This window comes from Seriola dumerili, unplaced genomic scaffold, assembly GCF_002260705.1.
Source record: "Seriola dumerili isolate Sdu_G_001 unplaced genomic scaffold, Sdu_1.0 BDQW01000073.1, whole genome shotgun sequence".
Taxonomy (NCBI): domain Eukaryota; kingdom Metazoa; phylum Chordata; class Actinopteri; order Carangiformes; family Carangidae; genus Seriola; species Seriola dumerili.
Genome location: NW_019174328.1, coordinates 1,811,299 through 1,829,651, shown reverse-complemented (window position 1 = coordinate 1,829,651; position 18,353 = coordinate 1,811,299). Strand labels below are relative to the sequence as shown.

Here is an 18,353-nt window from a genome sequence, read left to right as displayed (position 1 = left end):
TATGTATGATATAATAAGCAGAGGAGTTGAAAAGATTAGTCAATTAACTGATGACTTGAATGACAGAGAAGTAACTGGCAACAATTAATGACATTTTTCAAGTAAAACTGCTATAAATGCACAGCTGTCGATTTACTGCTTTCTTGTCTTCTGAAACACTCGAAACTAAATACTTTTGGATTCTTTTGACAATTTCTCAGAACAACAGGAGAACAAGCAAGACGTCAGCTTGAGCTCTTTCTTTCTTTCTTCTTTTCTGACATTTTATAGAACAAATCATTTATCAATTAATCGACAAACTATCTGCAGATTGAGCTGCTAGTCGTTGCAGCCATAATAAAGCAGTAGTGTAAAGAATAAAACATACATGATCCTTGAAGTCACTGACATGTCTCACACACCTTTAAGTGCCCAAAGGAAGTAAAGGGGGAATGACTTATGGCCAGATCTCAAGAAATGAAAAGCAAAGCCTTTGTTTTAGTCCCTGCACATGTCAGTCATGTATCTGATAAAACCTTATACATGTGTGCATCATACATGCATTAATATTACACTAAAAATATTAAAACAATCCTTTGTGAAATATTTAGTGCAAAGACAGAGCATGTATACAGACACCGTAGTTAAAAGCAGGGGATATGTGGTAAAAATAGCTTTTTATTTTAGCCTAATTTCAGCCTTCCTCTCGTCTCGACAGGGTATCAGCTTCATGTGCTGACACCAGATCTGAGGGGATAAAGGCAGGCGGGTTTCTGCCCCTCTGCACCTCACGCCAACAACACACTAACATGTCGTTTAGCCTTCGCACAACTTTTTGACACTGGGCATGAGCAAGTTATTGAATACAGACATGAGATAGGGTACACATATGCTACTGACACTCAAATCAGCGCAATTAAGAGAGACAGCAATGCCCTTCCAACAGACCTGAAGCTGCAGCTGTTGTGTACATTAATCCTTTGCAAACAGCCTCCGAGCCCACCAAGTCATATCTAATAATAGCGAGGGGTCAGTTTACATGAAGAAAATCAACAAAAAAAAAAAAAAAGCAGTCCCTCTCTTCCTGTGTGCCCTTGTTATCGTGATTTTGATCAGTCATTAATTCAATTACACAAACAGAACTATAATTATCATAAATGGGACACTGCTGAGTGAGATAACACACAGTCCTGGCCCACACAGAGGAACGGACCCCTGGCTAAACACAGCACCACCCATCCAGGCAGGTTAAGATAATTCAATTAAATAGAAGCACAACATTCAAACAGAAATAGACTCCAGCTCATCTGAGGCTCAATGTCAGAGATTTTCTGAGGCTATACACAGCATATTAGGCTGATGCCAAACACAGTCAACGGGACACTGAACAACAATTAAATTAGGGGGGGTGGTATGCTTTACCTTCAGAATCAACCCAGCTGGCCCCCCGTGAAGGACCGGTAAATCCTCAGGGTGCACCTGTGCTCAAAGAGCGAGATTCCAGTCTTCCCGTTGCTGCCACCTGGGGAAATCTTGGACACAGGCGGCTGCCCAGCCTTCCTGGTTTTTTATCGTGCAGAGTTAACCTTGGAGTTTACAGGAAAATATGGAGCCGAGTAGCTAGGGTAACCTGTCACCAGTAAAAGTAGCAACATTTGTCAGTGCAGTAGTCGCAGGTTATTTTTGGGGGGAGGCCTGGCCCATGTGTCTGGGTAGCGTCCCTGCTCATTGGCCAGGGGGGGCGTGCTGTAAAGGGATTCCTCCTCCAGTGGCCCATCAGAGACCTCTGTCCTACAGAATTAGAAGCCCCTTGTTGAGACTCACACACACACGCACACACACACACACACACATTAATGTTAACACAGCAGACACACACAACAGTGATAATCATTTCTTAAATACTTATGTTGCCTGGGAGACATCTGGCTTCAACATGACAATTACCTTGATTAGTTTTCATATAAAAAGATTCTCCACCACAGATTCTGAAACAGCATTTGAACCAAGTGGAATTTTATTCATTTGTTTCAACATGGATATTGTTGCAGCATGTTAAAAGACAAAGTGATATAATCTCAGTAAATAACATAATACATCCAGTGTTTGGCATCTGCAATGATTCTGGTTTCCTTCTGCTTCATTAAGTTTACAATAATGCCTACTTATTGAAGAGAACATCACTTCTCAAGATCCAGATTTAAAAATACTGAATAGTGAAAAGTAAAATCAACTGTGTCCCAGGGTTAATGAAGTAAGTTTATTTGAAAGATGATGAGAACCATTTCCAAGAGCACAGACGGAAAAGAGGAAGCAAGCCTGAGCTTCTATTTACACTTAAAACAGTGTAAGACCTTGTATCAAATACTTCTATTCAAGTGACGCTAGTGTACGCGGAGCACTATCCAAAGACAAAAACTATTTACATCATGAACAGGCCTATAACATGTTAGGAACACTTAATGCACAGGTGTGCCAGACTTAGGTCAAAACATTATTTGCATATCATTTGTTTCAATAAATCCATGAAGCAACAGGTTGAATATATTTACAGTTAAGGGACGATTTAGGCAAGTTGTCAAACAGACTGAAGGACAATTAGGAAATTCTCAAACACTGTTCTGTGGTTGTCCAAGCTTTCTGGCACTCTGTGTAATGTTCGTACGTGGCAATCCCTGCCAGTCCTACATGTGAGGCTAAAACAAATAAGTAATATTCAAAGTTAGAATTTGACTTAAGTCTAAACAAACAAACGGGTCAACCAAAGCTCAAAACGTGTTAGTATAAAAAACTGAAATGGCTCAGACAGCATACAACATTAACAATGTCAGCTTGAATCCGATGTATTATATATATATATAAAAGAAAAAAAAAAACAAGTACTGCAAATCCTCTTTGGCGTAACTGGAAAATACAATCCGGTTTACCAACACAGTAAAGGCAACATGAAGAAGAGAATCATAGTTGAGGTCAATGATTTAGTTTCCATTTTTCTCCATACTCACTTGTGTTGACTGTAGCCACTGGGTTACACACACAGTGGGTGAAACCAAGGGATTTGTAGTATTAACACATGGACAGTATTATTAGCAGCAATAGAAAGTCTTGATTAGCCCAGTCTATCAAAACCACACAAGACACTTCCATGTTAAAGGTTAGGAATGAAATACCCACCATCAGCCTATCCCCTGTCAGGATACCTGATCAGACAGACATGGTGAAGGCACTCTTCAAATGAGGAGAGCATGAGGAAAACAGTCTGAGGACACACAGCAGCATCCTACAAATACTGAAGCTGGATGCGTCATAATCACAGAGGAAAGCACCATAATGGATGCCTGTGTGCTTGTTCTTTAGTGCAGTGAGATTAAGCTTCTGCTCGACAACTCAACATCATGTTCTCTTTGTTGTTCACAGTGTTTTGTGACCTTGAGTCGAGGGAGATGAAACTGACGCATTGTTAACATTGTACCTAGTGCAGTGAGCCAACTTGTGATAAAGATGTAGGAGGCACAGTAATAGTTCCGCAAAGGATCTTGTGGCACCGGCTCGGCCATCAGGAGTCATCGCTGGCACGCTTGCGAGACTGGTCACCTCTGGAAAATGAGGACAGCACATTAGTGGTTTAAGGCAAACCTTAACCCGTGTTATATTTATTAAGACTGTGATTAGCCTCCGAAAACTTACCGTGGAAATCCGTTCATGGAGAGTTCCATCTGTAGCTTCTGGTCATGAGCAGCGTAGTCAGACAGCAGAGACTCCACAGCAGGAGGGTTGATTTGGGGAATAAACCCAGAGAAGAGAGCTGGGGCTAACTGGGCCCATTCTGAAAGAGGAAACAGAAAATCTATTAAAAAGAAGAGCATGTGTGGAGCAGCTGATTCTGCTGGAGAAATGAATATATGTGTCAGTTTTGTTTGCTGTAGTGGAGAGAGAAAGACTGAATTAGCTTGTACTTAAGTGACATTTAAACAGATAATACATAGAAAAGCTTTCTGGCAGCAGAACAGGTAAGAACCATGAACGAAGCTCACCTGGTTGGAGGCTGTAGAGGCCTTTAACCACACTGGCCATTGTAGATGGCTGCACTTGAAATGGCATGGAATGAGCTTTGATGAGAAGAGCTGAACGAGAAAAAATAAAATAAATAAAAAACACAAATATTTCAAAAGTCACTCCTACATTTTAGCAAAAGGGTCAGGTCTTCTGTAGATGCAGTTTTGTTGCACAGTCACAGTTACAAGCAAAGGAACAATTTTCAAAATTCACAACAGCCATCAGGGCTTCAAATGAAGAAATACACTCACGCATCAGTGTGTTCACATGTTTTTCTGCGACGTGATCAGCAAACAGCTTCATCAGATCGTCTCTTAGGTCTCTGTTCAGCTTTGACTCGATGTAGAACTTGTTCTGAAAACATTCAAAATGAAGAAATTGAGAGGCCAGCACAAAGGTGTTCAGGTTATGTATTAATATTTGTTGAATATGTGTTATATTTTAGAAAAAGATGCCCACCAAGTACATAAATACAGGAACTATACATTGAAGAGAAGCTGTGTATTGTGTCAGTGCAACATTGAAGTTCTCAATGAAGTTCTCAGGTGGGCTGGTCTGGAAAACAATAACAAAAGTGTTAGTTAATAGTGTCTGTATGTGCTGCATATGATGATCTCCTTGTATCTGGATTTCCTTACTTGTAGATGGGTGGAGACGTGTTGAAGATGAGTTGTTATTTTTGATGTCAAATCATTGTAGAGCAGCTCAGAGTGCTGCTGACAAACACACTTGTAGATGTAACTGAGAAAATAAAGTAAAAGACCATTAAAGAAAAGCTGCATCTCAACTGAAACTACCAGTGATGTACGTGGCAACTTCATGGGTCTCAGCAGAAATCACATTCTGTAGAAAAAGCTGCACAAACAGCTCGTGTGTGTTTAATCAACATCCCTGTACGTGTAAAGTCTCACCTGTATATCTGTGCATAAGAAACAGAGATGTGGTCTGTGGGATTCTGAACCAGCAGACGGTCAATTGCCTTCTCCAGATTTGGCCAGTGGTTTTTCCGGTAGTCTTCTACTGCCATTGCATTCAGGACTGTGTGTAAAGAGGAGAGAGGAGGCCTCAGAAACCAACATTATCAGTGACCTGCCTGCCTGGCAGGGGCATCACTCTGTAGTCCCCCGGCAGCTCGGCCTGCTGTCGGGGGACTACAGGATTTCAGGCCCCGCTGCTTAAAGTCAACTTACGGAACTTGGAAGTAGAATCGAGGGTGAATTTTCCCTCGGCGGCGGCTGGCGGAGCCGTGCAGTCAGTCTCACTGACTTCGCTGTTCTCACTCCCTGAATCCGAGTCCATGAACTTTGACCCTCCTGTGCTGCCGGACCGTAGCTTCCCTCGTCGAGTCCCCGGTTCCCCTCCCGGTACCGGTGGGCAAACGGGCTGCGGGACCGTCGTTACATCCGACAGTCGGCTGCTAAGATACGTGCGGACCTTACTGCTGCTGCTCGCACAGTAGTTGTGGTTATGGTCGTCTTTTACGTCCAAACTATCATCCTCCATGGCCTCCATCTTCACAACCGGACCTGTGTACCGAACCCTGGCGTCACTAGATAGCGATAAACATTTCAGATAACAAATAAAGATGAAGACAGAAACTGTCAACCGTCTTTGGTTGAGTCCATCTCGGATTTGGTGTTGTTGACTGAATTTTTACGACATGTCGCATCACCGAACAGTCGAGAGAAAGCAGGGAAATGTAGTTCCAACGACTGGATGAAGAAAAGTTGCCAAGCCTAGCTTATTTGAACCAGTAAAAAGAAATTAATAAACGTACTATCAACACATTGAGTAGTTTTATATTACGGCATTACAGATTAAGCATAGAAAAATCATGTTACCGTACTACGCCTGAACAAACTAGTGACGTTTAGCTATAGAATCCCCCAAACGTTATCGACTACACAACGTTAAATGCTTACGTATTGTTCTGCTGTCTTAAAACACTTTCCTGAGAATAACAGGATAACAGTATCTAAACGAAATGCTACTCTCGCAGAAACCCTCTCACTCTAGTTAGTATTTGAAAGAGGAAACAGGAACTGGCAGGATGTGTTCAGTGGCGCTGGGTGACGCGCTTTTCACGCCTGCGCCATCACCTGGCAGGTGTGTTTGAAGTAACAGAAATGACTGGTCAGTGTTTTTCATTCTTGTTTTTACTGAGAACCCCAGGAGAAATAACAACTATAATGATGTAAAAATGTTTTTCCTTAAACCGTAAACAAAACATTACCTTGTAAATGGCATGTGAATTATGTTGGTGTAGACACTTATCCAACACATTGGCTCAAATATGTCCATCTACCAACACTTAATCTTTACAGGCAGCAGACTCTGTATGATGAAGGTAACTGTTTTTTCTTTTGTTTTAACTCTATGAAAAGTGACAGGAGCAACAAAACCGGTTTCATAAGAAGGAAAAAAGTGCTGCTTTTCAATGTGAACTCATTGAATATATTCCTAAGGCTTAATATTACAACTTAGTATAACTTTGTACAGATAAAATCACCTACTCTTCGATGAGTATGTCTCACATCAGAGTATAAAAATAAGAGGCTTGACCATAAAAAAGTAGCTGCCACATGTCAGAAGGAACACCTTGTCAATAGTTATATTTTTCTTCCAAGATTTAAATGACAGGTTAAACATACAAAGCTTGTGACAACGTAGGAGCGCGTTGATGAAGTGTTCTTTGGTCTAAAATTAAAGAGTACTGTTCCTTTTTCCAGCATTTACCCTCAGGAAAGAGCAGAGCTGAACTTTTTATATTGCAAGTTAGAATGATGCCTTCAAGTAAACCATCTGAAGATTTATGTATGTGTCTGAAACTCATAGTACCCACTATTTAGCAGGCAGTAGGTTTACATATTTACATGTTTCCCAGTGGTAACAAGAACCAACTCTGAAACACATCATTAGATCACAGTTGACATCACACTATGGGCTGAGATTCACATTTGAAGCCTTTCCTTGTAATGACTGCGATTTAGGAATTAAAGCTTAATCTAGTGTTGCATTTGTGGTATGCCGCAGTAGATGAGAGAATCAGCTAAATTTCTGAAAATGTAAATGCAAAATCAGACTAGCACATGGAAAGAAATCCTAAAAAAAAAAAAAAAAAAGAAAAAAAAAGAAATTAAAAACACAACTACTGCATTCTATTTAGTAAGTAGCATACAGTATGATGTTTCAGACACAATGCATGTGACCAAAGTGGGCACAGAAAAAAAAACAAGGGAAAAAAAAAAACTTGATGCATATTCACACAAAGTTGTCACGCAATTTCAACTTTATGAAAAATAATAGTAAGGTTGATGAGTCAAAAATATACGAAACATATATATATATATAAAGACAATTAGTGCTTTGTTGACAGGGTACTTTACATTTAAAGGTGTGTGGTGCTCTGTGTCTTTTCAGTATTGTCTGTCTGCACACTTGATGTGGCCTCATTGGCTAAAGTGTGTTGTATTGTGTCTCTGAGGCATGTGTCTCCATCTGCTGCTGCTAGTGCATCCGCTTCGTCTGGCTCACTGTCCTCTTCCACCCCGTCTGCACTGCACTCGGACTCGTCACTGTCGCTGCCACAAGAGCTCGACGTCTCATCTTCAGAGTCGGAGTAAACCTCAGCCCCATGAAAGACATAGTGATTCGGTGCTTGGAACAGATACTGGCCTGCTGTGGGAAACAATACAAACAATTTATTAAGCTGGAATCAATATTTGGAGAAAATCATTACTTCACAACTTTGGCATTTATAATAGGCTTACTCTCAAGGCGTTTGCTGATTGGACTTCTGTTGATTCGACTCATCCAGCATCTTCTACGAAATTCAAGGTTGGAGGTTTGGCTCTTAACTTCAGCGGCCTCCTCTTTTGGTGCATCGTCTGCTGGTAGCTCTGAAGGCTCGGCTGTCCCTTCACTGGGACACTGGGCATTTGGACAAGGCTCTGGAGGTGTAACATTATTACCAGCAGTCTCTGTGGCATTCAGACTTTCTGTCTCCTCTGAAGGCTTAGTTACTGAGTCTGTACTGTGCTGCTTCTGCTCCTCCTGAGCTGCGTCGCTGGAAGCAGGCAAGGCCTCGCTTGGTGGTTGTTCTGGTAACCGTGGGGGTTTCTCTGTGATCTCAGTGAGTCTTACAGTGTTGTAGCAGAGCTGCTCAAAGTCTCCACCCAATCGATGACAGAGCTCGTTGACAATGACATCACAGTCCCCAAGTAGCTCTACATCGAAGTTGAGGTGAGGCAGCTGCTCCCTATTGATCAGGACCTGAGGCACTTCATGAGGAATGGAGTCTGGATGGGATGAAGAAGAGAAAACAGTTATGTATTACATGTTTACATTAACTGCAAGCACAATGGAAAAATGCTGGTTATTGCATGCATCTTATAAAAGAAATCCATTCATCTGATGAAACCATACTTGGGATGAGGGCAACTGGTCGGACTTTAAGAGAAGAGCCAATGACTATCAAGAGGTCCACCTCATCTTTATCCTGCTTCATGGCTCTGTGGAACATTTCTGGAAGATTCTCTCCAAAGAAGACTATGTCAGGTTTCATGATTGCCAAGGGAATATCTGGACACCGTCGACAACGAGGGACAACCTGCAAGAAGAATTTATCTTATTAGCACTATAACAGAATATGGTGTTAAAGGAACGCAATGCCAAACGTCCTCCTTACTTTGGTAGGGGGTTGCATATCTATAAAATCCACAATATTAGCTAATGTCTTCTTAGCAGGCAGCTGTACACCCCTGATTTACTTCCACAAGTGACTGAAAGTTGTACTATCATGGATCTTGCAAAATCTCTGAATAGACCTGTTCATGCAGAGATTTCATTTTATTCTTTCTGTAGTGTTCTGCCAGTTTGAGCTTGAGCTGACAACCACATGTCACATTTTAAAGTATGTTCATTACATATGAAAAAAAAAAAACTAAAAATACATATAAAATATAAAATACACATTTTCATTCTTACCCCTGATGAAATGTATTAAGCAAACAGCTTTAACAAGTATTTGACATCTGCTGCTACATGTCCAATACAATGAAATTGAATTACATTTGAAAAGTTCTGTATTTTTTTGGATGAACCAACCCACTACAAACATTATTTACAGTGTGTTAATGATGATGGACAAACTACCTGAAAAACATTTTCACTGTCATTAATATAACACCACCACCACCACCACTAGAATCTCAAAAATGACTGTAGAGTTATTGACACTGGTTGATGCTTATAGTGTTTTAACTGCACCATGTTTGGGCAATACTGATGACACTCATCTATCAGAGTATAGATTAAGAACTTAATATGTCATTTTGCAGCATAAATAAAATTCAGACCCTTTTCATTGAAGAGACTTTGAATTCTCAAAGCAGGAAAATGACAGGTGGAGCTTATTACATAAACCATGGCCCCCTTCCAGCAAATGATGGAACACAGTGCAGCGATTAATAATTATTTGTTACCCCTGTGTCAAAGCGTCCAAATTGCTCCTCCTGGTCATGTTTGTCCCAACCCTGGAGTGGCACTTCAGTGCTAACACAAGTGTATGACATACACAAAACATCTTACAGTCAGCAAATGTACACTGATCAGCCACCTACGGCTCTGTAAGAGTTTTGACTGGAAGTTGATTGTGAAGGAGTTGCACTGACCCTGAAATTCTAGATGTTACTGTTGGACAACACAATTTGTACATTTTCATTTAAATTGTTGCAGCTGTTTCTTAACATGCATAGTATGTAATAGGCTTCAGGATTTGTGGGGAATACTTTGATAAAATGGCAGTGTCTTGTGACTTTGATGACGTGGTATCCAACAGTACATTAAAATGTGTTATCCTGGATCAGTTTGTAATGCATAAATACCTGGTTAAAGATGTCTTCCCTTACAGCCTCACAATCCACTTTGTGTTTACAGACGAGACAGGACGCAGTTGCAAACGACCCTGAAATAAAAGCATTATTTTATTTTCATTATCACCACAGACAGAACTATATACAAACTAAGATTCAGGATTAGCTGTATCACTTACCATGACACTGGATAATCCGCTGAACTCCAGCCACTTGTTCTAATGTATCAATGTTTTGTGTGTAATTGCGAAGCAGTTTCCCTTGCTTATCCAACATAGATATAAATTTGTGACAGGGTGAAGGCTGGAACTGACCAGGGTAGATCTCCTGTAACAAAGAGGATGCATTCAGCACTAGCGGACAGAATCCAAAGCTTGCTACATATCAGCTCTGTTGTGGCTTCACTGCACCCTTCATCTTTTCAACTGTTTAAATCCTGGTTGAGCTTAGTCTCGGAACATAAACTGGAGCTTTTAACACCAAATAAATATAAATGCAGCACAGTGGCTGAAGGACAAGTTGTACTTGCTCTCCAAAAGTTTAATGTTATGACAGCAGATGCCTCTGAATTTGCTGAAGCCTCAAAATGTTCACAGCAGAGAATCTTTTAGAGAATGTTATCCTAGAAATTGAGGTAAACAAGTTCAAAATCTTCTTTTAAAACATTTTGTATGCACCAAACACGTTTTCTGCACACAAGGATCTGGTGCACCATATATTATTACATTAAAAGCTTTTGTTCATAGACCTTTCTTCAGTCAAAGGGCATGTATCTCATCTCATACCCAAGGATAAACATTGTTTCATATTAGTACTATAAAGGGTAAGAGCTACAAAAATGGAAGCTACAGGATACTATGTATAATGATGCACACTCTTCTACAGTCATGCACCTGGAATACATAGATGTGCTTGTATGATGCTTGCATGTATATATTACTTTTCATTACTTTCTGTGTGCAGATATCTGCAACACCTTGCAAAGGTTCATATGAGCATATTTAGTTTTGAATACATAACTAAAAAAAAGTTTATTATCTTATTACACCAAACACTTGGATCTTAGTTGCAGGCAATCAAATCATTTTTCAATATTTTGTGGTTAACTTTGAGTCTGCACACGAGTAAGTGGACACGATGAACAAACCTTAGCAAACTTGAAAAAGGGTCTTGGGTCCCGTCTGAAGTATTCAATATCAAACATAGCTTGAGGGTCTGGAAGATCTGGGAAATCTACAGCGAGCCGTGCATAAATTCCATCTCTGGAACGAAAGTCTGGTATTCCACATGAAACGGACACCTATAAAAAGAGAATACAAGCTGACTTAATAACATTAACACTGCTACTAAGTATTAAATCAAACACATGGTAATCTTAAATATCTGTATACTTTATAGTACTACCGTAGATGCATACCCCAGCACCAGTCAGCACAAGGATCCTTTTACTTTCATGGAGTAGCCTAACCACGTCTTCTAAAGTGTTGATGTCCTTTCGCTTTTTTCTTTTTGGAGGTTCTGAGATGTTGATGATAATCTGCCACAATGTCATGTCGTCTAAGTCTGGTGGAAGTACAGTCTCAGGCAGCAAATCCCTCAGGATGGTCCTTGGATCAGTCTCTCTGATGTGTTGCTGGATGAAGCTGTAGGAACCTGGCCAAGAATACAACATCTCAGTATGTCTTGTATTCCCAATATGTATATCCTGTACCAATGCTTTAACACTTTCATAGTTACAAACTACACACTATCAGAGGAGTGTTAAAAGCTGCTTCAGTTTGTGGCAAGTGCTTACCTATTTGCGGTTGAGGAGTCCAGTCGCTGGAGCTTGCGTGCGAGGATCTGTCATCTTCCTCGTTGATGTGGTCCGGTGTGACAGCCAGACCGTTGGAGGGGAGATCATCGCGTTCAAGAAAATCTGAGCACAGAAATATGGGAAATGAACAAATAAAACCAGAGCTAAGTGGCGCCTATCTCTGATAACCACTATCATCAGTTAAAATCACTTTCCATGACAACAACTTCAGTGTGGTGACGTTAAGTGAACGTTGGTGGGAAACAGATATAAACCTTCTAATAAATGCTAAGTTGCTATCAAAGTTTAGAGCCGTGGGTCAGGTTTCTCTTCACTTCCCAGCGTTAACGTAAAGAAAAGCGTAAGTGTTCGTCTTGAGAAGTACACATCTCCTAACAATCACACATATTATCTACTGCGTGTAACGTTAGCTAATTAACGTTAACTTATCTTCTCTTTCAAATTTAGCTAACTCGCCGGTTAAGTTGGTAAAACAAGCACTGCCCGCTTTGAGCTGCGTAAATACTGAAGCTTTGTTAAACTGCCCGCCTGTTTTCATACCAGCACCCTCCTCGGTTGTCCCAAGTACAGCGCTGTCGTCAAGCTTCATAACTGGTTTGTGCGGCTCGGAGACCAGCAGTCCCAGTCCATTGTTGTCTCCGCCTAGCGCTGCTGGGGCCTGCTCTACCGCCATCACCGGCTTTGCTTCCTTCTCCGCTGGCTGCGCACAATTCACCGCCGCCTCCCAGCTCTCTGTGTCCGCAGAGACGCACGAGAATTGATCTGCTTCGGTTCCTTTGAACCCGTAGTTCGTTCCGGGACTGATTTTCGACCTTTTCGCGGCAGGTTCGTCCATTTCGGAGGCGCCTGAAAAGCCCGTTCCGAGACTGTTCTCTCCGTCCGCCATCTTCAGCCCGCAGAGCTGCTGAGCAGATCCTTCCTCTCCGACAGCTGGCTCATTTGCATAGCGCACGTGACCCGTTCTCCACCAGTAGTCACGACTGGAACGTCCCCCCGGTACATCGATGACATAAAACCATAACAAAATATTGATGCCTTCAAACACTGTCTGGTGAATTTCGAGCAAATGTAAAAGGCTGTGAATAACATCACAAAGTTTTAAGTAAAGTGCAGAATCAAATATTTTTCATAGTAGACTGTGAGCCATATCAACAAACACCATTTATAACTTTTGCATTAAATGTACACGTTGAAATTTTAATTACAACCTCAATCACATGCCTCATGCAAATGTGTCCTTGTCATTTTACCATCTATGCCACCTGCCGTGTAGTCCCGTCATCAGAGTATGATTTTATTACACAGTCATTCATTATGTTATCTAATTTTTTAAGGCTACCTTTGCCATTGTTTCATGCCTGTAAGAATTGTCGAATTTTGTGGGACTTTTAGTCAGACACTTGAATGCAGCATACGTCATATGGTTAAAAAGGACAGCTCAGTTTTGCCCACAACTCAGGAGAGAATTCCCTTGATACTTGTAAGCGTTTAGCATTCCCTCCGTTAATTATCCAGCGCTAGCTGACAAAATAATTACAAGATAAACTTGTGAGTGAGTGAGCCACAGCAGCGGGGCGGGGAGTCCATCAGCAACTTGAGCCAAGCAGAGCTGTGATCCAGGGTAACAGACGAGCTGTTCCGCTACAGAAAACCACACACATTTCCCCGACAGATTTTATGGAGGCTATTTTGAACTGCAAACCAGAGGAATTGGAGGATTACTACGGGTTATTGGGCTGCGATGAATTGTCGTCGGTAAGTTCTGGCCAGTGGGTTTAGGCTCAGCCTATTTGCTGGGTGACAATGATTGTGTTGATCTACAAACCAAAATGTACTGTAATAAAAGCTGTGAAGTGGACGATAATGGAATATGCTGGATGTACGCAAACGATCAGCAATTTGTAAATTGTTGAGTTGAAAGATTGATGAATTATGTATACACCAGAGGTTAGTTTGAGCCAACAGATACCTGTTGATGCTTCAGCTAAAGATGTCAGGAACTCGTGCGTCATCCAGAGCCTCCGTTGAGCTAGTATTTGGGCTCTGTGATTCACTCATTAAACATGTCCACATGTGTAACAGATGTAATACACGTTCAGCATAATATTTCATATTCAGATCATTAACAGTAGAAAGTATGACAACAGCAACTTCCGTGATGGGAACATCAATATGCATCTATAATAGACAAAATTGACAGTAACGGTAATGGTGATATCATGATACATTAAAATGTCTACATTGTTGGTACACTAAGAAAAATGTTTAATTTGAGCAGTAAACAAATGCATTTGAAGGCCATAAAATAAACTAAACCAAATGATGTCCTTCAAAAATAGAATAAGTGACTGATTCCCGAAGTACATATATTTATATTGGCAAAAGTACATTATATTTATTTAATCTGTTTGCAGACTGAACAGATTATCAATGAATACAAGATCCGAGCCTTGGCGTGTCACCCAGACAAACACCAAGGCAACCCAAGAGCAGGTAAATATGCGGTCCACTGCTGTAACACACTGGTGTGTGTTTAAAAAAAAAAAAAAAAACTCTGACAAATAAATAGAAAAACATATAATAAAACACTTTACATAGCCAGAAGTGTGATCTGGATTCAAGATGAACCCAGCCTTTTATTTTATTGCCTTTTTAATGATGTTTTTTGTCATTGTATCTTAATTTTTCTTACTTATCCCACAGTCAGTGCCTCTTTCTGATGTCTTGACTTCAAAGCAAATTATGTTAATGGGGAGCTACTTACAGCTGCATACAAAGAAGAGGGAATTTATTTCTCCTAATTCTGTAAGCATAATGTTCCATCTTAGACCCCTGATCATTTCTTTTTTTGTGACAGTGGCAGATTTTCAAAAACTGCAAGAAGCCAAAGAGGTTTTATGCAATGAAAACAAAAGGAAAAACTATGACCTGTGGAGAAGAAGTGGTGTCACTATTTCATTCCACGACTGGCAAGCCTTGAATGACTCCGTAAAAACTGTATGTGATGTCTTTTCTCTGGTATAGCTTTTTAAAAAATACTGTGTAATCTGTATGAGAAGAATTCCCAGTGATACATTTGGTCACCTGTTTGCAGTCGATGCACTGGGCTGTGAGAGATAAGAAGGAGCCGATGCTGGAGGCGTCAAAAGCAGAAATCCCGAACACTTCCCAAGCAGAGGACTTTCACTGTGAGCAGGAGGCATATGATGCCATGCCATCCTCAAGTAAGTATATTTCAAATTGTTCAAAAGCACTGGAAAGTACAGAAACCTGAATTACCTTTTATTTGAAATACTCCTGAAGAGCCAAACACAACATTGAAAAAAAACAATATGAGCATCTAATCCTGCATAATATAGCCTAGAAATAAAATATGAGGCTAGGAATTAACTTGAATACGTCCTCAATAAATTTAAATTAATATGTGTTGAATATAACTAAAATGACAATATCTGTAGCTGAGATCTTGATTTATAGAACAAATAGAGCACAAGGTGAACAAAAAGCCTTTATTTTTCATGGAGATGTACCAGCATCTGTTCTTATTAATTATACATTGATACAATTTTCCTGCACATTTTGGATTTTAAATATGGAAAATGTCACATATGCATCTGCGGTAGTGGTGGAAGAAATATTTGGCTGCTTTTAAGAAGGAAAAAGTTCATACCACAGTGTAAAAATACTCTGTTACAAATAAAATTCCAAAATTAAAAAATTTGCTTCAGTAAACTAATTAAGTGTTGCCAACAACGTCCTTAAAATAAGGGAGTGGCCTTTCAGGGGACAGAAATACTGGTGTTCAGCAGTGCCCCTAGCATCCTTACATACCTCTTCCATACTTATGGTAAGGTCACACCAGAGAGGCACTTGATAATCAGAGGAGCACTCTGGGTAACTAGAAGAAAAACTGGGGCTGCTTAAGAGCCACTCTGGTGTAGCATTTGGTCCATAGAATATTTTTCAAAAAAGGGGTGCACTTTGGCACTTCCATAAAAAAGGTCTTTTTTTCCTCACACTCTTCTTTGGGAAGCGTTCCACTTTAATGCACTGACCTTTGAGAATTTGAGTCCAGAAAAGTACAGGGAGCATTTCTCTTCAGTCCGTAAACACTTAGGAGAGCGTTTCTTTCTGGTTCGGATGCTTTGTTATTGTGATGTTTATTCTAGTGAAGGACCATTTGTAGCTTTAGACTCTAGTTTTCCATATGTTTCATTCAGTTTTCCTCATTAGTGCAGAGGGCTGCAGCTGGACCTGCTGCTCTGTTCCAGTTAACTGAGTTTGCCTGTGGTCTGAGAGAAAGTTCAGTCCTTTCAAGATGGTTAGATGGAGACATTAAAGTAGAAACAGCTGCCACACTGAAAGTTAAACAATGCTGAGTGCAGAATCTTCAAAAATGTTTCTAGTAGTTGTTACATCAGTTAAACTGTAAATCTCATCTTTATGAACTCATAATCATTATACAATAAAAGGTGATAGTATTACATTAATAAAGTTGAACAATGTGACTATACTTAACACATTATATCAGCAGATCTGATCTTGTTCTCCTGTTCAGGTTTCACTTTCTAACAACAAGGTGTATCTATTGTTTACAAGAGTATTAAATCCAATAACATATCAAATCCAATTAACAGACTTTTCATCTTCACTGTTTAGGTGATTACTGCCATCGGCGTTTCCGTTGGGCCGCTGACTCTCCATCAAGCCTACTGCAGAAGTTCAGAAATTATGAAATCTAAATATATCACCTGCTCTATTTTGTTTAAATGTTTGTGTTTTTGTCTCCTTGTTGTGACTTACTAACACGAGACCCTGGTAACTGTGATGTCAGTGTGTGTGAATATGATCTGGCTGTAAATGTGTCTGTTACACATGTGAAATATTTTGTCTCATGAAAATCTGATAGTTTAGTATTAAATCATGTGAATGATATATGTTGTTATTTGTCTTGCACAGTCCTTAACCATGTTCACTAACACACTGGAGATTGGAGAATCATGCCTGCTACTGGAGTACCTGAATGCTGTAATGTGTATTTTTGTGCAGTTTAGTTCACAATGTTGGGAAAATAAAACCGAAACATGTCATGTCCATTATTTCCTTATATGCATCATTTGAAGTCTTCAGCTGTAATGAAGAACATAAAAATCATTACTTCAGTCGGAAACAGAACATCCAGTTAGCTACTTTCGTGCATGTGCATGGCATCATTATGGCTACAGTGATTTACAGTTTAAATATAGAACCACTGACTTCCATCTTTGCATAGCTGGCATGAAGTGTTGTCAGGAGTAATTCAAATCATCCAGCAAAATCAGATTTACTTGGAGGTTTGTCGAAACAAATGTTGCAACCGACTGGCAGATGACATATCCTTATATCAAGTCAAACCTTTGTTATAATTGTAAAGTTTAGTTAGTGAACAGATCATATGAAACAGAGACTGGATTCCAAATGTTACATGTAATGAGGTTTAACGGTCCAGAAATTAGTAACAAAGCTGGAATTGTTGCTGTTATTTACTATTTCTCATATAACACCATAGGGATCGTTTTGAGCATATACTGTTTTCATGTCAGCTGTACTGCAAGTGGTCTTAGATGTATGAAGGCTGGCTTCACACTATATGTCTTATCTTTAGTCATCCATGTTGTAAATCATGCAATAAGGACTGAATGAGATGTGATAAGTTAAATAAAGACAGAGACAGAATAATGATGAAGTTGTATTGATTTAAAAAAGTAGATTAGATCTGAATATTGATCAATCTGAAGGTAGGAATGAACTGAAATTAACATGTCCTCTGTAAATTTAAATAAATGTGTGCAATATGATAAAAAGGACAATATTTGTAGCAGTCTACTTCTGGTTTTAAAATGTCATCACCATCTATATGATTCTGCACTGTCCTTCAGTGGTAGATGTTAAATGCCATATCCAAAGAAGAGAGGTCTGCTTACCTAACAAATGTATCCAACAATAAACATACTTCTTCACAGATACTGCTGGAGTCTGTGGTTGATTAATAGCAGAAATAGAGCATGAAGTGAACAAAAAGCCTTTGTTTTTCACAGAGATGTACCAGCATCTGTTTTCTGTTATCATTTTATACATTGTTACAATTTTCCTGCACATTTTGAATTTTACATATGGAAAATGTCACATATGCACCTGCAACATTGGTGGAAGAAATATTTGGCTGCTTTTATGAAGGAAAATGTTCATACCACAGTGTAAAAATACTAATAAAATTAAATAAATACAAATAAAATCCCCAAATTCAAAATACTGGCAAATAATGATAAATAAAACTAAAAAGAAATAAAACTACTCAGTATAGAGAGCAAATTATAACCACTTATTTTACTGTTTGATATTCTTTATTCAGTAATAATGCATCATATATTGTATAGGGATCATTTTGTATTTAAAATCTTAAAGTAACAACACACCCATCTTCTCCTTATACAAAATTAATACATATATATATATATATATGGAATAAAAGTGGAATAAAAAAAACATCATTTCTCTCTGAATTATAGTGGATGTGTAGTTTAAAATAGAATAGGCCTTAAGAAAAGTACAAATATTACTAAATAGTCGACTATTTAGTACTTTACTCT

General features: G+C 39.5%; 3 protein-coding genes across 3 annotated transcripts; 1 reads left to right on the top strand and 2 right to left on the bottom strand.

The window, feature by feature from the left end:
- Window positions 1-1,971: 1,971 nt before the first annotated feature.
- On the bottom strand, window positions 1,972-6,045 carry cacul1 (CDK2 associated cullin domain 1). Its single transcript, XM_022743749.1, has 8 exons — window positions 5,226-6,045; window positions 4,947-5,073; window positions 4,674-4,776; window positions 4,495-4,590; window positions 4,287-4,389; window positions 4,014-4,103; window positions 3,667-3,805; window positions 1,972-3,575 (listed from the first exon to the last, which is right to left on the bottom strand). Exons 1-8 carry the CDS (start codon window positions 5,545-5,547, stop codon window positions 3,536-3,538), a joined length of 1,020 nt encoding a protein of 339 aa, XP_022599470.1. The 5' UTR covers window positions 5,548-6,045; the 3' UTR covers window positions 1,972-3,535.
- Window positions 6,046-6,189: 144 nt separating this feature from the next.
- sirt1 (sirtuin 1) lies at window positions 6,190-12,644 on the bottom strand. The gene is made up of 9 exons (XM_022743938.1): window positions 12,265-12,644; window positions 11,704-11,826; window positions 11,326-11,561; window positions 11,056-11,208; window positions 10,088-10,235; window positions 9,921-10,000; window positions 8,461-8,644; window positions 7,806-8,333; window positions 6,190-7,713 (listed from the first exon to the last, which is right to left on the bottom strand). The coding sequence occupies exons 1-9, from the start codon at window positions 12,608-12,610 to the stop codon at window positions 7,424-7,426; spliced, it is 2,088 nt and encodes a 695-aa protein (XP_022599659.1). The 5' UTR covers window positions 12,611-12,644; the 3' UTR covers window positions 6,190-7,423.
- A 509-nt stretch (window positions 12,645-13,153) lies between these two features.
- Window positions 13,154-16,818, top strand: dnajc12 (DnaJ heat shock protein family (Hsp40) member C12). Its single transcript, XM_022743835.1, has 5 exons — window positions 13,154-13,479; window positions 14,139-14,217; window positions 14,582-14,721; window positions 14,819-14,948; window positions 16,384-16,818. The coding sequence occupies exons 1-5, from the start codon at window positions 13,402-13,404 to the stop codon at window positions 16,464-16,466; spliced, it is 510 nt and encodes a 169-aa protein (XP_022599556.1). The 5' UTR covers window positions 13,154-13,401; the 3' UTR covers window positions 16,467-16,818.
- Window positions 16,819-18,353: the final 1,535 nt, after the last annotated feature.